This window comes from Polypterus senegalus, chromosome 4, assembly GCF_016835505.1.
Source record: "Polypterus senegalus isolate Bchr_013 chromosome 4, ASM1683550v1, whole genome shotgun sequence".
NCBI classification, from domain to species: domain Eukaryota; kingdom Metazoa; phylum Chordata; class Cladistia; order Polypteriformes; family Polypteridae; genus Polypterus; species Polypterus senegalus.
In genome coordinates this window covers 188,804,604-188,827,865 of record NC_053157.1, presented here as the reverse complement: position 1 = coordinate 188,827,865, position 23,262 = coordinate 188,804,604, and the positions used below count along the sequence as shown (strand labels likewise).

Sequence of the window (23,262 nt, the reverse complement as noted above, 5' to 3'; positions counted from 1 at the left end):
ATTGATCCTGCATAACCAAATTCAGAGTCATGTGAGATAGAGCAAGGCATTACCCAAAACTGGATGGTGCTCTTGACTATTGCAGGGTACACATACCCTTATTCTGACTCCAGGCCAGTTTAGAGTTGACAATTTACCTACAATGCATATCTTTACAATAGGAGAGGAAAACCAGAGGTCCTAAAGGAAAACATATGCAGCGTTTAATTTCAAAAATGACTTTTAATATGTCCAAGTATATTCTGTTTATCTAAAGTAGTTTTGTACATTCTAGAGATCATTTATAAGGCTCATCTTTGTGGTGTGTATATGTAATATAATAGCACCACCTTGTGGTGTTGCAAAAGAACTGTAATAAAATATCACAGTATAAATACAGACAGAAAATATAAACTACAAAGGGCTAACATTTTAAAAGTTATAAAGCGCTCTCTGCTATACAGGGGTGTAAAACATTCCCAGTCTTCACCTTATGGATCCTGAGTGGCACATTTACATTTTCCACAGGATTCTCCTTAATTTTTTTTACCTGTTTCCTTTGAGTATTCCTAGAGTCAGGTTTTTTTTTTTACCTAACAGCACCAATTGAAAACTTCAGCTAGAATCCAAGCCAAGAGTCCATGTGGTGTATCTGAGTTGCTATAACTTTAGTACATGGAGCCAGGTGCAATTCTGTTACACAGAGGAGAAAAATATAATGTTGCCTTATGCAAAGAAGCTGGGACGTATCTATGAAGCAGTGTCCCATGATATCAATGATATGTCTAGATAACTATCATATAAGGCACAAATAAGGCTTCTTTATTTGCCTGAGCTACTGTACATTCCTTTTTCCCCTGATTTTGTATTGTTGAATGTGATGTGTGTGTGTTTTTTTAATATATTTATAAATATGTGTAGTACGCAAGGCTTCTAAAAGTAAATTGAATTAAATTGATCACAACCCTACCTTTCAATCACTCATGAAGCTTGATTTCATCATATCATATTAGTGTGCTCTTCATGGCTCTGCACGCAGACCTCATACTGAGGATCACACTGCCCTGACAACAGTACTTAGTGTTGGTAGTCCGTGTCCCTTGTAAATTATTTGGAGATCTTCCTCTTCTGAGATTCCTTTGTCTTCCTGTAGGACATTTACTTCTTTGAGTCTGGGCATATCTGGTCTATTACTATTAGTTCTGGCAGATGATAAGATAGTTCAGTCACATTAAATAAGAAATCACAAATTCGTAATGCATTGTCAAATGTAAGGTTCCCAGCATTTAAATCTGTTTTTCTGATCATTTTTCTAATCTCCTGTTGTGTATTTAGCCCTAGTATCCAAATACCAAGAAACAACTTGAAATTAAACTTTATTATGGTGAAAACAGATACAGATCAAAAGTTTTCATACTAAATTTAAATTGCTGACTGGTTACAAGAGTCATACCACACTTCATCAGTAGTGTAGATACACTGGCAATATTATGCTTTTCTAGTCAAAGCCCTAGCTACTACTATAAGTCACAATAACTTCTGATAAATTCTTAATAAAGAATATGTACAGAACCAGTCAAAACTGATGGAGTGTGGCTTTCCAGATTTACATCTTCCAAAAGGATTTTTCTTAAGTAGTACTACAGAGAGCCATGTCCAACTTATTGAAACATTGTGCTACCTGATTTAGCGATCTGAACCTTGCAACTTCCTAGTTTTAAACCCATGTCTTGGTCATTAGGCTATACTATCCATAAAACCATTATTTGTATAGATTATTAATTTATCTTGAGAGGATATGAATCTTGGTTTAGACAGAAGTTTTAATATTGTGTGGTCCTCTAAAGTAATGGTAATAAATAACAAACCAAGGCATCAATATTCATAAAGCACTGAACGCCTGCTTACTTGCTTTGAGATTCTACTGCACGTTCTGATTTCAGCAAGCTGCCTGATTCTTTGTGCCATTTTCTGCCTGTAGAGTGTAGATGTGGTGACTCAGGATTTTGGAAGTGGTGATGATTCACAGAAGCCACAAATATCATGAAGGGGTATTTTAACTATTCATTTCTTTTCAATGTGTAGTGTCTTCGCATTGGGATTAAGGGGAGGAAGTAGACATCAGAGACAATGAGGTGCTGTATACTGATCTGTGTGACAAGACAAAGTGCACCACTCCTTCAGAAGATGCCTGTTGTGATGATGTAATGGAAATTAAGCCTAAAGCCAGATCACAAAAGAGAAGGGCTCCAGAGGTACCTATACTGGTTGATTCAAGACCCTTGAGTGTGTTAACTAATAATTTACTTGGCTCTAATTTTTTCATCATAACCAAATTGACTTTCATATTTACTATAGCTCAGTTGCACAGGTTTTTAGTGCCAGGCTTATGAACCTGCACCTTAACAGGAGGTTTACTCCTATCTTTTAATCATAAACCTGTTGCCTTTACTAAGCCTAATTTGTTCATGGCTGACAGATCTACCAGTAGCTAGGTTTACTGGAGAGCCCATTAGATTCTGCATGTGTTTTTGTGATTTTTACGAACTAACAACAAGATATGTAATAACATAAATATAATGCTTAATTTAGTAAATTAAGTGTATGTTATTGGATCAGTGTATTTAAAAGAAAACCATTCCCTCTAAAATGGTGCTGCATCGATTTCTAAACTGGTGAAAATAGATGTAAAATTGTAATGATGGATTATCCATTAGTTTTTGTTTTTTTCTTAGTACAGGTCTTGTATTTTGTCAGCATGGGCCTCAAGACAAGAAACACCCCCAGACCAACCGCCCGTTGGGCACACTCATTCAGACCAGCCTAGTTCAGTGTTGCCAGTAACACTAATATCATGTCATTGGACTCTAGGAGGCAACAGTAATTCCCTGTGGAAATTCGCATAAACAGGAGTCCAGGTGGTTTAAGGTGGAAATGCTGCCAGCTCGGCCACCATGCTTACCTATAATTAATTGCACAAAATGTATTTCTAGGTGGACTCCAACTTCTTTCTATAATTGTAAGATGTACACGTAGGTTGATTTCATCTACTCTTTTGGTCTGTTGCGAGTGAGTGTCAATGTTGTATGTGCTAACTCCATGATAGACTTGTTTGTGCTTTGGTTTGGAGACTTGGAAGAAGCAAAGACTGGCTGGGGTCTAATCTCAATAAGCACAGGACAAACAAAAGGAACTAGCAATACCTAACATCACTGAAAATGTACCAGGAGGAAACAAAAGAGAAATTCAAAATAGTAGTAAAAGCTAGGTACACGACTGTAAACAGTCTTTTTATGTACACTTTTTGATGTTTTTGAAAAGCAGGCAGTATGATAATGCATTATGTCATTTGTATGATATAAAATATTAGGTTTGTATCTTCATTTCCAACCCTTCCTCGCCAAGTAGGTAGAGTAATAAGGAAGCTGAAAGGAGAAAATTTTGGTTCAAGAAAACACAAGTGCCAAGACCTGAAAGCCAATGAACTAAGTTGTGGAGGTGCCCTTACTGTACAGGGAGTTACTTCAGCAGAGGAGCATGGTCTGATATCACCGGTGTTGCGACAACTGCAGAGGGACAGATCTTGTCTTGAACACATGGATTGTGGTTTGATGTAATTGTAGAGGGGCATGTGGTCTGACTTTTGTCAATTATTTGAAAGATGTTACAGCATGATTTATTATATAAAGACAAAGAAAAAATTAGCAAGGGGGAAACATATACAGTATAGCATCACATCTCCCTGTCCTTCTTGGTTACTACTGTTCATGATTTTTCACTAGCAGTGAGAGCAAAAGTTATGCCAGTTGTGCCTAAATGAAAACTTTTTTCCACTTATCTCAACTCAGTAACACTTTATTAGGCAATGTTCATACTCCCACAGAACTTTTACCTCTGTTTTTGTCACCATCTCCTGGTTGGAGAAAGCAATTTAAATCCCATCACGTTATTATTTGTCTCTCAAAATATTTTTTTAATATTTGATTCTATTTAATTGAATTTGTAGATTGTTATCTTAGTATACAATAGTCTTCTCAGAAAGGGAGGCTGAGTACGCTGACTGATAAGAAAATTATTAGTCTAGTAGTAAACAAGATTAAATGTCATATTGCAAGTAAGTTCTGAACATACTTATTTCTCATCTTTTTAAAATGGGAAAATTCTGTCATGTGGAAAGTAGATGTTATGTATGACGGTGTAGTGGCCATTTAACTACGAAGACTGCAAAATTTGAACTGGACAGTTTTTAGATAGATAGATAGATAGATAGATAGATAGATAGATAGATAGATAGATAGATACTTTATTAATCCCAAGGGGAAATTCACATAATCCAGTAGCAGTATACTTATACAAAAAACAATATTAAATTAAATAGTAATAAAAATGCATGTAAAAGCAGACAATAACTTTAAATAATGTTAGCATTTACTCCCCCAGATGGAAATGAAGAGTCGCATAGTGTGGGGGAGGAACGATCTCCTCAGTCTGTCAGTGGAGCAAGACAGTAACAGGAGTCTGTCACTAAAGCTACTCCTCTGCCTGGAAATGACACTGTTCAGTGGATGCAGTGGATTCTTCATGATTGACAGGAGTTTGCTTAGTGCCCGTCGCTCTGCCACAGATGTTAAACTCTCCAACTTTACTCCTACAATAGAGCCTGCCTTCTTAACAAGTTTGTCCAGGCATGAGGCGTCTTTAATCTTTATGCTGCCTCCCCAGCACACCACCGCGTAGAAGAGGGCACTTGCAACAACCGTCTGGTAGAACATCTGCAGCATCTTACTGCAGATGTTGAAGGATGCCAACCTTCTCAGAAAGTATAGTCTGCTTTAACCTTTCTTACATAGAGCATCAGTATTGGCAGTCCAGTCCAATTTGTCATCCAGCTGCACTCCCAGATATTTATAGGTCTGCACCCTCTGCACACAATCACCTCTGATGATCACAGGGCCCATGAGGGGCCTGGGCCTCCTAAAATCCACCACCAGCTCCTTGGTCTTGCTGGTGTTAAGGTGTAAGTGGTTTGAGTCGCACCATTTAACAAAGTCTTTGATTAGCTTCCTGTACTCCTCCTCCTGCCAACTCCTGATGCAGCCCACAATAGCAGTGTCATCAGCGAACTTTTGCACGTGGCAGGACTCCGAGTCATATTGGAAGTCTGATGTATATAGATTGAACAGGACCGAGAAAGTACAGTCCCTCGGCGCCCTGTTGCTGACCACAATGTCAGACCTGCAGTTCCCAAGACGCACATATTGAGGTCTGTCTGTAAGATAGTCCACGATCCATGCCACCAGGTGTGAGTCTACTCCCATCTTGGTCAGCATGTCCCTAAGGAGCAGAGGTTGGATGGTGTTGAAGGCGCTAGAGAAGTACAAAAACATAATTCTTACAGCACCACTGCCTCTGTCCAAGTGGGAGAGGGATCGGTATAGCATATAGATGATGGCATCCTCCGCTCCCACCTTCTCCTGGTATGCGAACTGCAGAGGGTCGAGGGCGTGGCGGACCTGTAGCCTCAGGTGGTGAAGCAGCAGCCGCTCCATGGTCTTCATCAGATGTGACGTCAGAGCAACAGGCCGGAAGTCATTCAGCTCACTAGGACGTGATATCTTTGGGACTGAGGTGATACAAGATGTTTTCCAAAGCCTTGGGACTCTCCCCTGTTCCAGGCTCAGGTTGAAGATGCGCTGTAGAGGACTCCCCAGTTCCAACACACAGGCCTTCAGCAGTCGTGGCGATACACCATCTGGACCCGCTGCTTTGCTGGCATGAAGTCTTCTCAGCTCTCTGCTCACATGGGCTGCTGTAATTGTGGGTGGGGATGTCTCACCTATGCTGGTATCAGCAGAAGGATGGTTGGAGGATGCAGTACTCCGAGGTGAGAGTGGGTTAGGGTGATCAAACCTATTAAAGAAGTTGTTCATTTGGTTTACTCTCTCCACGTCTGTCTCGATGGTGGCACCCCGCTTCGAGCTGCAGCCAGTGATAATCTTCATCCCATCCCACACTTCCTTCATGCTGTTTTTTTCATTAAGCCAGTGCACTTTGTGCAGCTTTTCTTCAGCCTCACTGAACAACTTCCTAGAATGTAAGAGCATCCTAAAACTTGGCATAACAGATCAACATTTTATGCCATTATATGTAACTCTCACATATTGTTGGTCACAACTACAGTAGCTCTCCTTAGCTACCTGTATTAAAACCTGTTGACTGTCCCTTGTATACGTTGCCCTCCATTAACACTCCTCTTCTTAAGGCAGTTATAATAACTAGTCACTCTTTCACATATTTAATTATTTTAAATGTGCAATTGTGTGATTTGCAGAAAATTGTAACAGCTGTGGCTCTGCTATTTGTGTTATGCTTTAAAGTAATTTGTTGTAAAAATCAGTTATAATGTCACATAATAGGTATAGTGTCACATGCTTGATCATGTCGAACGAGATAGGACTGATGTGGTAGCATTCAATTCATTTTAGAATGTAGCTTAAGTGTTGTGCTCAGTGCTTATTCATTCCCAGCAAACAGTATCCAAGTGGTTGTTGTTAATTCTTTTAAAATGCAGAAGCAAAAGAGGAAAATAAAACCACAGGCTTTTATTTTGTGTTTCTTAAATTTTTATCAAGTTTAAATATGAAATTGGTTTTGTTTTTTTAGAGGAAATTAGTGATTGCATATAAAAATACCATTTATGATAGTATAGCCCTTATAACACTCTATTGGATAAAATAGATTCTAAAATAGATTCTAGCCATAGACAGTTGGGATATAGCACACTAGAAAGTATTTTCCATGCATTTTGGTGTCGCAATTTTTTCAATGCAGTTTTGTATTCAGTATATATGTAGGGGGCCAAGCTGCCACATATTTAGTTTTTGAATACACTGGAACTGAAGTGTTTGGCAATCTAAATAAAGTTACAAGGTTTATTTGATTTGATGGGCTTGCCTAAATAGCTGGAGCAGGGATGTGATGTGATCAGAGTTGTACTGATTCATTGTTTTATTCCCTTAATAAATGCTGGTGCAGGGCTAATGCAAAGCGATACTGTGCTCCATTGCTGTTTTTCAGTTTATTACACTAGTGATGTTATAAGAAATGAATTGATGCATGGTTACTACTTAGAGGTGACCGAATTCTTACAAAGAATGATTATTGTTGCAATTGGCTCATTGTTTTTGTTTCTGTATTAACACATAAAATTTGGTTTGCAAACTAGCTTTCATAAACATCAAAGCATTTCAGTTAAATTTATGCATGTTCACTGCGGTGATCCTATGCAGTTGATAAACATGCTCAGTTGTTTTAAGTGACCGGGTTTAAGTGCACAGCTTGTGAGCATAATCTTTCTCATGAATGACATGCTATTTGCTTAACATCTAAACCAGAGTACTGTATAATAAGTTAATTATTAAGAAGAGAAAATTATTTTCCCAATAATAAATATGGATCTGATTGAATATTTGATATTTGATTGAATATTTGATTGAGAAAGCATTCGGACCCCTTCAATTTCTGCACAATTTTGTATTGTAGATATAATTTTAAATGGATAAATTTGTCATTTTGCCAATCTAACTACATTCAATAACCCATAATGAGAAAGTGAAAAAGTTTTCAGAAAGGTTTGCAAATTTATTAAAATTAGTCTTCTTTGGCAAGTCTCTACAAGGTTGGACACCTGAATTTGGGCAGTTTATCCCATTCTTCCTGGCAGATCCTCTCAAGCTAAGTTATATTGGATGTGAAGTGTGTATAAATTGCCATCTTCATGTCCTATTTTTTTACAGCACTATCCATCCATACATTTTCCAACCCGCTGAATCCGAACACAGGGTCACGGGGGTCTGCTGGAGCCAATCCCAACCAACACAGGGCACGAACCAATCCCGGGCAGGGTGCCAACCCACCGCAGGACACACACAAACACACCCACACACCAATCACACACTAGGGCCAATTTAGAATCGCCAATCCACCTAACCTGCATGTCTTTGGACTGTGGGAGGAAACCGGAGCGCCTGGTGGAAACCCACGCAGACACGGGGAGAACATGCAAACTCCACGCAGAGGACCTGGGAAGCGAACCCGGGTCTCCTAACTGCGAGGCAGCAGCACTACCACTGCGCCACCATGCCACCCTTACAGCACTATACTTTCAGATATTTAAAATTGTTGTTCTCAATTCTTTGAAAAAGCCTAAACAAATCAAACCTAATTTGTGTTAATTTTCTTTCCTCAGCCTCCTCCTAGAGTTCTTAGGCCTCGTATCAAAGCAAGGAGTATCTCGTCTTCAAACAGTGACACCATGTGACTGCAAGAGGATGTTGGGGCGCTGCCATCAGAATTCCACATCAAGATTGCTTCACTGCCTTAATGAGAATACAGTCAACTTACAGAAAGAGAACAGAAACAATCCGTACAAGGCATTATGATGTTGATCCTACCAAAGGCAGCAGAGTTTTCCTTTCATGACTTTTTGATTGGGTTTGTCTTTTAATTAATTTATTATTTTTTATTTTATGGTGCTGTTTTCCATTTTGAAAGGAATGATAGAAAAGTTGAGAATTTGTACACACAACTGTTTGGGCAATTGATTATTACAGAATTGCCTGAATTAAAACAATCAAGTTAACTTCGGCACTTCTCATGGTAAACAGTACATTTAAAGATGCGTCAGCCCCCTGATTGGCATGGTTATTTTCACATTTGGAGTTGCTTGTAGGGGTCAATTTATGTTATCTGTTTTGCAGGCAGGGTCATGTGTCCTAGAAGTGGTACTGGTGTTTTCGTCATAATTTCTAATTGTTTACAAATACAGAATCTTACTGCACACATAATAAATCTACTCTTTAAATTTTTGCAACAGGTCCGTTTTCCAATGTAGGCTTACAACAAAGGAAATTTTGAGAGATGAATGGGGAGCATCAAGTAAATGTTTTAAAATCAGTCTCATTTGCTGCCTTCCTGAGTTGGTGAAAAATAATAGGAAAATATAGTTTGTATTATCATTATTATGCAAGTATGTATGTTACCATCAAGATTACCAACTGGCTCCTAATGAACTCATACAATGAAATAATGTTATAATGAGCAGTAGTAAGTACCGGAGTTTTTGAAGAAATAATGTATACTAACTACAGTATACCCATCCATCCATCCATCCATTTTTCTCTACTTTTCTTTTTGTGCAGGGGCATGGGGTAACCACATTCTTAAGATTTAAGTGAATAAATGCTGTGCACTAGTCTTAATAGCTTTTTGAAACAAGTGAAATGAAAAGGGGATTCACATCTTTGTATAATGCAGTCCAATTTCTCAAAAAGACATAAGTTCCATTTTCTGCATCCACTTTTTGTCCATTGCAGAGACTAAACAGAAACTACTGTACACAGAGAGACATAGTACAGTTTAAATACAGCTAAGCTATGCATTTTAACAAGAAAAACTACTACTTTGCAGCTCATCTACAAATAAGTTAGGGATATATTGGTATATGAAATAAAAGCAGTCAAGGAACACTTTTTTATAATTGGACATTTAATCAAACTACAATATTTCATTTGTTCCATGTTTCTAGACATGCTAGTTATGGTTTGATTGAAAGTTAAACCATTAGTTGAGTGATTGTTCTTTTACTTCCCACTTTTTATAGTGAGCACTGTTATAAAGGTGTTTACAAAAAATATAACCGTACGTTTTTAGGCAACTGACAAAAAGGAAGCTGTGTACCTAACTGAACCACTCAGTGCTTTCCTGGAGTGTGGATCAGGGTTTGAACAACTAATCAACTGAACTGTTGACAGCAAACATGGCCAAGTTAACAGAACCAGAAAGTAATGCTAGCCAAATATGTGCCTTTCTATCACCTAATTTTTTTGGGAAATCAATGTTTCCTTAACCGGTTTCCCCAGCAAGTGTTAGGAGGCCTACAGACAAAAAAAAGTGGGAAAAAATCATGCACATGTATAGATGTATCTCCAGCAATGGCTTTTGAATAATTCAATATATATATTTTTCTGCCTTAACATTGAAATAACAGCAAAAGCAAACCTGCATAATTAATGATAATTAAACACAATTGACATTAATTTGACCTTCTTCCAGTTGTCATATTTCAGCAACACTGGAAAAGTAGTTTGAAATGCGTTAAGTGGGTTGGCAGGAAAAAAATTTTGGTCAAAACAAAAAATTGCTCAAGTATAACAACGTATTATATCATATCTGCTACTTACTGGATTGTTGTTATGATGGACTTACTGTATTGTATGTTGCCTTATTCTCAAATTTAGCATCTTACATTTGCAAGATTTTGTCATAATGTTTAAAAAATAATGTCCAATTGACATAATGATACAAATCAGATGTACAGTAATAGGCCATTGTTTGAAAGCACATGAGCTGCAGTCACAATCAGTACATCTTAGCATGTCAATGAGATTTATTATCATCTTTCCACAATGCACAGTGGCTGAGTAGCAGGAACAACAGTCTTTATTTAGCCTTTCATTTCTCAAATGTAATTAGTTCCTCAAACAAATTTGCAGCAGGAAAAATGTTTTGTTTCTAATCTTGAATCAATAATGGCAATGTGTATGACATTTCCCAGTTTTCACTCCACAGTTTTAAGGAGTGAAAAGTTTCATCATTTGCCTTTTTTGTACAGTTTAATACCATGTTGCTGCAGTGTAACTTTGAATCCACTTTCCCTCTAATGGTGTAATATTATATAATGATGTTGAAACTCTGTTACAGTGCAGCAGTGACACCATCTGTGCATCTTATGAAGCAAGGTTCTATGGTGTAAGACATTTTTCTTCATTCCCCCAGTCCAATTAGTCACTTGTACTCCACTGCGTGGTGGTCCAATGGACACAAAGCCATTTTTTGCTATGATAGATGTTTCCTCCAGGTACTTTGAGCTCCTCACTCCGTTCAAAGATATGCAGGTTAAGTGGATTGGCAATGCAAAATTAACATTGATATATATGTGTGTCTGTGTGTGTGTGTGTGTGTGTGTTTGTGTTTGTGTGCTCACCCTGCGATGGCCTTGCACTGATGCTTGATAGGGTAGACTCCACCTTCCCCTATCTCCTGTTCTTGATAAGCAGGTAAGGAAGATGGATGGATGGATGGATAAAGAACTAACTGGATTTATCTGGTGTCTTATTTTTCATCTCTGACAAATAAAGGCCTTTAAGTTATTGATTAGTCAACTTTAAAAGGGATCATTCTGCCTGTGTACAACCATAAGCCATGGAACACACCACAGCCCACTGGTTAACCATTGATACATGTGCTTTCTACAATGGTGTAGCTCACTCCTTGCTCCAATATCCAACAACTGTAGATTTACTTAATGGAGCGAACTACTAAAATTCATACACTATGTGGTTTGCACATATGGTGTTTGATATTCTAAATGTAGATAAGATTGGTTCATTCATTATTTTAGATCTTTTTAGGTCCTTCACCCTGTCCTCTGAGTGACTGCTTCAGGCCACTGCTTGTTACATGAGTGCCAAGACTGCAGGTTATTATTTTTGTTTCCTGTGGCAGTGTGGATCTGTTTCAGCTCTTTCTTGTACTTCAAGGCTCATTTAACTCCACTTTGTGTACCACTACATTTGTAAAAGTAGCTTACCCACATGAAAGCACTGTGAATTTTATTAGTCTTGATGCTGCCTGGAGCAATTTGTCAAATTGGTTAAGGCAGCTTTGAACATTATTGGTGTTTGCAAAATGTATCCTGACACAGGTTTAGAAAATGAAGTAAACAGTGAACATCCTGGTATGAAACACAATTATGGCAGCACTGTCCTAAATCAAGGAAAATTATTTTATGGCTTGAGCTGGGATTCTTGTTTTTCAGTTGTTTTCTTAGTAGGTTATTTTTGACTGAGACATCAACAAAAAAAGTTAGATTTGAAAAATGGATTGGTTGATGTTAAAATTTGAGTGTTCAGGACTATATTTATTAACTGGGACTAAGTAAATGTATTTGTCCATTGTATGTTCTGTAACAGACCTTTATGATCCCCATTTGAACAATTTTACTATCTGATTTATAATTTGGGAATTATATTTGGGAGTTTCAAGAAGCAGGCCAGTCCTTAGTCAATTAATGTGGGATTAAGCAGTTGGAAAAATCAAACCAATGATAGACAGGTGCATACATGGATATTAAATTCTACACATCTCAATTCTATTTCCATTATCCCTTCCAGTATCTTTACTGGTGGGGAAAAAAAATTCTGATAACCCTAATTAATGTCTTGACAAACATGTTCTCATTTTACCAAAGAAATCAAATTATGTTATCAATTCTACATTGAAAGCTCCAATAAAATTAATAGGATTTCAGATAAATGTTGTTAACTTAAGTCATTTTCAATTTCTTTGTAGTATAAATTGAGCTCATTACTTAACCTTTAACCCTTCCAGGAGCACAAAACAGGAATAATTTTCGAGTGAACTCTTTTAAAAATGGAGGAATTCTCTTAATATTTAAAAATTAATTGTTCAGTGTGATGATTTAATGGACTGGCACCCGTCCAAGTTTGGTTTCTTGTATCCAGTGCTGCTAGAAAGGCTTTGGCTCCCCATGTTCCTGCATTGACTTAAAGAGTGTATCTCTTTTTGACAAGCCTGTGTACTACTCATCCTAAGTGTGAAGTGATTACGTCAATTTTATAATTTTGGTTTGTGCTGGCCCAGTTTTTAAGTGATGTACTAGCACAGTGGGGAAGCTGAAAACCATTTATTTGCACTTGTATCCACATTGATGTGCACCTTGACTTAAACACCAAACCTCAGTTAAGGGTGTATCCAAAGGATGGTGTGAAGGAAAACTATGAAGTTTTCCGTATATCACTCATCCTATATACAGCATGGCCTGGTCACATTAAATGTGGTGAAGACTTATATATTGGTTTACTTTAGAGTTTGAATATACAGTAAAGGGAAAAAAAAAAAATGACGGCAAGTTGTGAAAGTGGGAAACAAATAATACTGCTAGTGAGTAACGGCCATGGTAAGACACAGTAGATTGGGTATTTTTTTGGTGCAAGTCCTGTTAGTTTATCCTCTGCTCCTTGAAAATGTGAGCCACTTCTTTTACATGCACTCTAAAAAGTGCAAAGTTTACACTAAATACTGGGCTGCTCAGGGAGACCAGTGGGGGTACCATCAAAACACAGAGATGGATGGTATTTGTCCGTGTATTATTTCACAATAAAATAATACTAATCTTTAACAACAGAACACTTTATAAATCACGTCTGAATGAACACTGCATCAAGGAGAGCTTTCAAAGTGTATGAAATTCATTTTCTGATGTCTACAGCTGATATAATGGAAGGATTAATTTTTTAATGGTCACACTGTGGCTCAGAGGTGACAACTGAGAACTGACAACTTTTGCTGTGCTAAGTTTCACTTTACTGAGAAATACAGAGTTAGTAAATGTTAACTAATATTAAACTTGTTCAGGTTTAATTGAAATGTAATCATTTGTAATGTGATCTACTGGGTTAGCAGTTGGACGATAAACAAAACACGTCAGCGGAGTCCTCACCACTGAGTCACTAAGCGAATTCCTCCTACTTCCAGTTGTAGAACAAAGGAAACAATTGATCTTGTGCTGTTCCTTCGGGCCATGTTCACTACAGAAAGGTGTTATATAAAGTAAAGTATGCTACAGTTAAAAAGATTAATACAAATTACAAAAACAATGAATGGAAGAATTATAAAAATTATTGGTAACACCCTCCTTGTAAATTTTTACAATATTTTTAAATTGTGCATGATAAGGAGTGCTGCCAATGTATGTTTCACTATTCTAGTAAACAAAGTAGGGTCACTAGTTTATTGGGCTATAGCTGCAAGAAATTTAACCAAAAAAAAATTAGCAAAAATGCATATGAGTGCAACAAATGTGGCAAGCCTGTCTTACTGTATCTATACAGGACTCACAAATATCTCTATTGTTCAGATAAGTGCTGAGAGCAAAAAAACTATTGTGCAAACAGATAGGTCAAAGTAGACAATTTGACATTGTAGTGGCAACTGAGACGGATATCCGGTGTGGATTTATTAAAAGACATTTCAGACTGTTAAAGTCATGAGGAGTGTAGCACCTGTTTATGCCCAGATGTCCTTTACAATGGACCAGACATTAATCTTCACAGTTTTCTGATCATTAATGAAATATACTGTATAGTTGTTTTATTTTCCCATCTGATGCATATGAATGAATGTGATGCCAACCTATCTCGGATTCTGTTTATCCAGAAAGGGCTGTAGGCATCTAAATGAGCGTTAAAAATATTATTGCTAAGATGTCCGGCTTTAGGATGTGAAATTCTGCAAAGCAAAAGGATGTATAGCTGGCCGACCTTGTGCTGTCAGAGCCCACAAATGAGAAAGGATCTTTTCTTGGGGAGGAAAAAAATCTAAATATGTATTTGAATGCTAAGCTTAGTATCACACACAAGAGAGTTGTTGATTGTAGTACTGTTTGTATTATGGAGTTTAAATTGCCTTATGTGAGAAGATGGTGTTTAAAAAAAAAAAAAATCACTTATGTTTCTCTGTGTATACGTAACTAAATGAATGTGTTTCTGTTAATATTGCTAGTGAGTGTTAAAACATGTGCAAACACAGGCATAAAATATGTCACTGCTTGTCTTATAATGTATATATTTAATTACTGTAAAATGTGAATGGAGTCATATGTGTACGTTTTTGCAGGTTTTCTAGTCTGCAGCACTGAAAACTGGAGCAGGAATAGGGACAGGGGGTATCACTGATATTATACACAATTTCACAATGTATACAATTAATGCATGACGAATTTTGTTAATTAACATTTTCCTGCATTAGAGTCCAGAGACTTGACTCTAACATGCCCAACATTCAAGGCCTTGCTGATGAATGTATTGCCCAACTCGCAAATTGTTTTCCACCCTTTTATGTTGCGTTTTTATTATAAGATAAAAACTTATCAGTTGGCGTGCAGAAGAAAAATGTTTTATAGTGTCTGTCTTTTCCTTCTGCTTAAAAAAAACCCAAAAAACTTGTAAAAATCTTTGCCCTAATGTGGAATGCTGTTTATTGATAAGATACTGTATGTGACTGTGAATTCATCAGCATAAACATACATTTGAAACTGTCTTAATTTTTATTTTGTTATTTTATATTTTTATTTTTTTTTTTATTTTGAGTGCATGTTAGTCTGGCAGGCCAGAACTTATTCTGAAGTGTAAATGTGTTAATCAGAATCAACAGTCTGCAGTCAGGACAATTTGCTCACTATCGCAAGACGATTCTTCACTGAGTGCTTGTGTGTTCCAAAATTTTTCATCTGTACGCATATTCGAGCACACCAATGTCATTAAAATAAAATGTTTCAACACAACGTTTTTTTTTTTTTGTTTGAAACTTAATGGTATTCATTATTCTTCAGATTTCTTAGTTTTCATGTTTATTGTGTCTTTTCATTTGAGGTATGTTGTAACAGCAACAGTCCAGAGTCTCCCTGCCAAACCATCAAACACGAGGTAAATTACAAGAGGGGACTCGGAATGAGAGCAAAGAACAACCCAAAAAAGTTAGTTGGGCCTATTTAAATACAGCAAACCCTGAGATTGTAGCAGGCAAGTTGCCTGCTCCTCCACCTTTCACCTCCTGTTGCAGTCTGCGTAGCCTTCATTCCTACTTTACAACACAAGTCAGCTTCATTATTGCTGCTCAGGCCAATTCTTTTATTTTGGACTTGCACTGTGGAACACAGCCTAACGGACTATGACGTGACTGCCAAGGACCGAGCAGAAAAGGGTGTACATAAACCGCAAAGACATGCATGTGCAATGTGTGTATGTGCCCAAAGGAAATGCTGGCGTAATATTAGTAACCATCAGCAGATAAATTCTAATGCTAGCATCCAAAGGGTCACTCTATTAAAATCCTAAGTGCATTTCTAGTTATAGTCATAAATACATTGAAGAACAAGATATCAAGTGAATAAAAGAGGACAATATGCACATTTATATGAACTTGTATTAACCTTATACCAAACATGAACTTTAAAACATGAAAATAAAGGTTTACATCCAACATAAGAAGTGAGGGAGCCAGAAATGTACAAATATTGACACTGCTGTCAATCCAATCTCCAGAGATCTGGTTATACTTCAAAAGAGGAGGTTTAAATATTTTTATCAATGATATTATAAACAGTACATGGTTTCAGGTTAGAGGGCAGAGTATCCTCAGGTTTGGTCTTGGAAAGCCGTCATGTCTGCAGGTTTTTGCTGCAACCCAGTTTCTTAATTAGAAACCAGTTATGGTTCAAGTAGCATTTTGTTTTTTTAGTTAACTTGCTTGTTTAGATTCACCACCATTAATTGCTTCTTTTGCTGTTAAACAGCTGCATTTTGTGTTCTTATTCTTGTTTTCTTAATCAGATGCCAATTAACCATGAGATGCAAATTAAAGAGGAACCATCATTTCACTGTCAGCGTGTGTTCATTGTGAATTCTCTGCTTTAATAAAATACATTGGGAAAAAAAGCAAAGGAGTCAGGATTGCTCATCTTCTCTAGGCCACAAGTCAGTCAGTCAGTCATTCTCCAACCTGCTATATCCTAACCCCAATCCCAGCCAGCACAGGGTGCAAGGCAGGAACAAATCCCGGGCAGGCCTCCAGCCCACCGCAGGGCACACACACACACATGCCACACACTAGGGACAATTTAGGATCGCCAATGCACCTAACCTGCATGTCTTTGGACTGTGGGAGGAAACAGGAGTACCCGGAGGAAACCCACGCAGACACGGGGAGAACATGCAAACTGCACGCAGGGAGGACCCAGGAAGCGAACCCAAGTCTTCATACTGTGAGGCAGCAGTGCTACCACCATGCCACTGTGCCACAAGTAATTTTCATGTTATTTCCGAACCTGAAAACCAGCAATATAAGAATGACCTGATATGGCCAAATAAAAACCTCCAACAAGCCATAAAATGAAATGTGTTTTTATAGTCAACGAATGGCTTCTGATTATGCAATAGATTTGGCACAAAAATCTACAGACACAGTGACCTCCCAGCACCAGACTTGACAGCCCCTGGAGGATAGAGGATAGAGCTAAACAAAGAAGAATCTGCCCTATACAGAAAACTTTGATAATCATAGATCTAGAATTTCATGCAGCAGCCTTGCTGTGCAATTGTGAAACAGAAAGTGGATGTTTCAACTACAGTGCTCCCGACAGGCCAGTACACATTTGTGCTGAAAATCTACTAACAAAGTTAGAAAGCCCTCTAACAGAATTCAAATGTAGTAATTTAATAATAAAGAAGATTGATTAGTTGAATTATCTGACCAAACATCAAAGTGAAACAGGGCTTACAAGATTATGCATCCAAAATGACGATCACATTCTCATTCTCATCACAATTTTTTCATTAGGTTCTGACCTCATTCACACTTTTATTTCAGAACTGGATGCACAATGAAGAGATAGAAATGGAGATAGAAAACATACATGCAATGTAAACTTTTCAAAATGGTGTGATCATCCAAAGAAATGACAGCTGATGACAAAATAATTGGTGCGCCAACCCGGTCGTCCCCATATACTTCAAACACAATTAAAAAAAACAAATGCACGATGGCATCAAAACCACAAAAAATGATAACCTTCTTTAAGCTTTGGGGAAAAGTAATCTCACTGTCTTCAGCTGTTCAGTCACGAAGCGATGCCTTCTTCTGGATGGTTGTTTTTTTTTCTTGCCCAGGGACTGAAAGGAGTGGAGTCATTTGCCCTTACTGGATGGTTTCTTTGTACTGTGAGGGGAAAAGGAAGATAACATAATTAACTGCAGTGCCTCCTCTCAGCCTGTGTTGGAACTGCATCCCTGGGAGGAACTCGGAAGGTGACCCTCGGACGCACATACAGTACTTGACAATAGTTATGGAAAGTGGCCAAACCACTTGAGGAAGGCACTGCACACAACTCACATTATTATCGCTTGACCATGAAAACTAAAACATCTGAGGCACTCTACTTTTAAAATGTCATTGGCAGACCATTTACCAAATTAAGGTCAACCATCTGTCCAGTGAACAGGCATTTCTAACACCACAGTCGGACAGACTTGCAGGAAGCTGAAGACTTCTACTGTAAGTAGAAAATGATTGTAAAAAATTAGAAAATCGTAACAGCTGGTCTTTAATTCAATTCAAAACATACAACAATTTGATATAAGGTAATCAGTGATGGAGTAAAATCATTACAGGAACTTGTTGGCATACATTTCTTTGATACTCTGAAGACAAGTGGTAGGGTACATTCCTTCTACATTCCTATAGATGATGCCCTGCTAACTTCGAAAACGCCACTGTAAGAGAAATCTCACCTTCAACTGCTTCTCACATTCAGCCCCAGTGTGTTCTGTTGTCACTTTGTTTGCAGTTCCCTGATTGAAATAAAGTTTGTCTCTGTGACATGGGAACCTGACCTGGGCCTTATGCATAACGCCGTGCGAAAAATTCACACTATAACATGACATACCGACAAAAGCGGAAATGTTCATACGCAAAAAAAAAATCCAGATGCATAAATCTGTGCGTTCGCCAACCTCCACGTTCTTCCCCTACATAAATCCCAGTCAGCGTGAAAAGTAACGCACGTGCACGCACCTGCTGCCACTCCCAAACTCCTCCTAGAATTATGCCTCTTTGAGTATGCAAATCAATATAAATTGCCCTTAAGCTCAGCCTTCAGTGAAAAGACTATGGCAAAAGCATGGGGGTAAATAGAAGAATTTCAGCGAATACCAATTGGAGGCAAGGAAAAACGTACTATTTGTTGGTTTAAACAGTGATATAATCAACAAAAGGAAGTTGATCGAGTGACATAGAGTGTCGGAGAAACTCGAAAGCTCAAGTTCACAAAGTTTCACAGTGCCCAAAATAAAAAAGCAGTTGTCAGATATCAAAGTCGCTGTGAAAAGACAAGTCGTAGCCCACTGTCTGAGTTTTATATGAAAGCTTATTAAGGTACAGAGAAATAAAATTAGGCACACAGTGGGGAAAAAAGCATGAAATGTGAACTTTAATCTTGAAATTTCCACTTTAATCACGTAGTTTATTTTGTCATTAAAGTAGAACATCATAAACTTCATCTTAAAATTGTTTAATTTACTAGTTTCTCAAATCCCATCGTAACTAAAGTAGCACGTTAAATGCTTTGTTTTGTATTTGTTCTTCAATGTGCTCTATGTGTGTGAATCACTACGTGCTTCCGGGCTTTCTCTTCCTCTGACAGGACACAGAATCCATTACATTCGTGATATTACAGCTCTCTGAATAATTACAATACTGAGATATATACTTGATATCATTTTCGTGATGATTGGACTTAAAGCATGTTATTAAACATGGGGACACGGTGGTGCAGTGATTGTTGATGTCTCACACAAGATGCTTGCTGCACCATGCACGACCTCCGATGAAATAATTTATTGCAGCAGTACTGTCTGTTTCAAATGTACTAACCCCCAATTCCTGTCCTTACTTTTCTTTCTCCAAATACCCAATCGCCACACAATCAGCTCTGTAATAAACGTTAAGCCATCTGTAAGCTTAGAACGGCAATTCTTCAAACCTTTTAAGGAACATTGAAATATCTTTGTAGTACATGTTTAATTATTCTATCCATCCAGTCTCGCGCCAGTCCCAGCAAGTATACAGCGCGGGGCAGGAACAATCTGTGAACGGAGCGCCAGATCCTTGCTAGCGCTGCAGCACTGTGTCCTCACATGTTTAATTATTAACAATATAGATTATTTAAATGAAGTTAAAGGTTTATCTGTATAGTATAATAAACATATTTTGCTGCATTTCGTCTTAAAAATGATATCGTCATCATATGTAAATACGCGCTTTATAAAGTGGCTCAGGTTGTGCAATATTATAACTATCGCAATTTACAGTGAGGTAATTGTACTTATAAGTACAAACAGTACTACAAGGAGTGCTTGATGGATTGATTGGGTGCATTTATAGTTCTTGGGATGAAACTGTTTCTGAACAGCGAGGTTCATACAGGAAAGGCTCTGAAGCATTTGCCGTATGAGAGCAGTTCAATAGACAGCATGGCTGAGGCAGCGTGTGCTAGATGCTGTATACCGATAATTCTCTTTCCAGTCAGCTGCTGTAGAGCTGTGATTCCCCACTCATATAAAGTTATATTAATACTCCAAATGGTGCAGTGAGAGTAATATGGAAAAAGATGATCCGCTGTGGCAACCCCTAACGGGAGCAGCTGAAAGAAGAAGAAGGAGGTGCAGTGAGAGTAACAACGCTAAAGCAGTTATGGTATTTGGAATAGTTTGACTATTCTATGGACCATTATATTGTTACAGGTAACAAATAAACAATATGCGGTTAATTTAAGTGTATTTATAAAGCCGCGTCAGGGATGTGGATCTAAAAAAGAAAGGGAAACCACACAGGAACAGTAGCACTGCATTGACGCTGGGTTTCGCCAGTCTGCAAAATTGAGTGCAGAACTTGTGTACACCAGGTTATGAGCTACTGTTGAAATGTGCGTGGCTTTACACCAAGTTTATGTTTTATACATCGCGATTTGAATGTGGAAACGTTCGCACACAACATTTTTGTGCGTATGCACCGTTTATACATGAGGCCCCTGATCTGCAATGAATCTGCAAGCAAAAGAAAAATGGTCTTAAAAAATGAATATAAGGGGATGAGAAAAATCACGTGTTTTTCCCAATGTTTAATTAACATGTACCTTTTGCCAGGATTTAAAACTTGCACAGTGTTCAACAAATTTTGTGTTTGTACAAAAGTTTAATAAACTATTTACTGGACAAACAGCTTGTTACTATTGTGGGAAGCAGCCCAAACACAGATAGGTAGACATGGTTCTTAAAGCACCACACACGTTTATTTACAGACTACTATTTACAGTGAACACACACACAACCCAGCGCCGCAGCACCAATCACCCCAAAGTCCAGGCCTCTTCCAAATGCCTTTCTCTTCTCCTGACCGCCTCCACTCCTCTCCTCCAAGACTGTCCACTTCCACCTGACTCCAGCCATCAAATGGAGGGAGGCGGCCCCTTTTATCCCCACGTGGACTTGCTCCAGTTGCCTCCTGATAATCTTCCTGGAAGCACTCCGGGTGTCCCTGGTCTTCTTACCCCCATTACTTCTGGGTGTGGCAGAAGTGCTTAGGGCCAGGGCTCCTCAGGCATTGGGGTGCCCCCTGGCAGTGACCACGGACCCCTATAGGATCTTCCAAGTTCAGTTCCCATGGTCCCCAAAGCCACCAGGACGGTTGCCCCCACGTGGTCCGGGGGAGGCATAACCCCTCCTCCGGTCCTCCTGGGCATTCTGACCGGGTACCGCCCCCAGCCTCCTGTGACAAAATCAAGGTACACTACATTTATGTAATTCACAGAATTTTCATATACATTCAGACATCTCTGCTATTGGCTGACAGCCCTTCTACAAACAAAAGGTGTCATGGCACATAGTAGGATCTCAAGGCAAGGTTAAACAGTACATTAATATGTGTGTTATATACTGTAACTAAGATTCTCTGACCTACTTTGTGGAGTCTATCAACATAACTGAAAGTCACTTCCACAGGATGAAAAAAGATTTAATTGGAATAGATTTGAGTCAGACATTCTAATTCTTAGGTGTAATACATGTATACCATGGGGATATGATTTCAGATTAACTTCAGTCATATAAAAAGGGAAAAATAAATGGAAATATACACCCAGGAGCCACAATGTTTGGTGAATCTATCTTGTTCTTTGGTGGATCTACCTTTTGCTTCTAGAACAGGGTAGACTATGGCCATAAAGGTATGGCTGTGACTGGCAGCAATACTTAAATATTCAAGTGATAATCAGTTGGTGTAAAAAGACCTAATGTATGCCATGTAAGTATTCTGTACAGCATTACACTTCCACCGCCAGCCTATACTGTTCACTCAAGACTGGATAGATCCATTGATTTGCACCGAAATCTGGCTCTACCATTGGCATGTTGCAGCAAAAAGTCAAGATTTTTCTGATCAGACATCATTTTTCCATTTTGTTTATCAGGTTTTGTTGATCATATGTCTGTTGTAGCCATGTTTTCCTTTTTTAAGCTGACGTGTGAATTCAAGGCTAATTATGTACCACCTGACAGTCCTATATACTGTATTATTACAAGCTAGTTAACATTTTACCTTTGTCACAAAAACAACACAAAAACATCATAAAAGTTTGGGACAGCCTCCTGCATAATATTCCTTGCCTGCAAATAGGAATAACTGTGAGATGATCACAAGATCAGAACTGATGATGTGGAGGTAAGATTATGGCTTAAAAGGCCAGTGGAGGAAGTTAAGTCATCGGTAGCGCTGGAACCAGAAGTGACAAAGTCAGAATCACCAGGACCGGAAGTGACATCATCAGAGCCGCCAGAACCAGAGGGGATTTCCCAAGAATGGTCTACAAGGGATTGAGAAAGACAGTTAGTACACCTCGCCGCCCCCTGGTCTGGCATGGAATTACTATTACTCAGGCCCTTTAGCTGTCTCCTATTCGGATGTGTGTGACACCTTCTACAACCTTTAATGAAGTCTGTCAAGTATTAATAATAAATTTGTGATGATTTCCCAATTTATTGTATAAAAATAGAAGTGATATTCTGTAATTTGAACACTTAACAATGGATATGGCAAACCAGTATAAACAGTTGGTACCCACCAGATGTTCAAATGTTTGACAAAAGTAGAGTGTGAATTTAGACCACTGTGTCTAATGATGTTCACTGTAACTTAATTGTATGTTGCTAAGTAACTTCAGGACAAGAAGGTGACACTAGCTGCAGGTTTTTAACTGCTGACAATAAAACGTATTTTATCAAGCTAAACAATAAGACCTGTCCTTGAAGCAGAGTGCAGACAATTAGAGAGACTGTGGCTCACCCCTATATAAGATGGTTAACAAAGCCAAGGTCTGTGAAGACACATACACATTACACACACACACCTATGATACTCCTCCTAGTCACACATGGTGTCATAGTGGCCAATACTAAAAAAATAACCCTTTATGACATCACCAATATGCAAGTAAATAATGATAAAAAAGAAAACATAATAAATGTATGAGGTAATCTTAACTTAAGGTAGTGTTATGTGTTTCCTCCCAGTGGGCTTTTCTTTTTGGATGCC

The 23,262-nt window shown here is 38.2% G+C and overlaps 1 protein-coding gene across 4 annotated transcripts in view; it reads left to right on the top strand.

Annotated features, from left to right (window-relative positions):
- The window catches only part of reep1 (receptor accessory protein 1), a 111,693-nt gene extending 101,763 nt beyond the window's left edge, over positions 1–9,930 (top strand). For 2 of the 4 annotated variants that reach the window (XM_039751793.1, XM_039751792.1), the window contains 2 exons: positions 2,086–2,234; positions 8,228–9,930. In XM_039751793.1, coding sequence (XP_039607727.1) covers positions 2,086–2,234; positions 8,228–8,299 — 221 coding nt within the window. In that variant the 3' untranslated portion in view covers positions 8,300–9,930. Of the gene's footprint in view, positions 1–2,064; positions 2,235–8,227 lie in introns of those variants that run through there. The other 2 variants (XM_039751795.1, XM_039751794.1) reach the window with 2 other exon arrangements.
- The last annotated feature ends 13,332 nt before the right edge of the window (positions 9,931–23,262 follow it).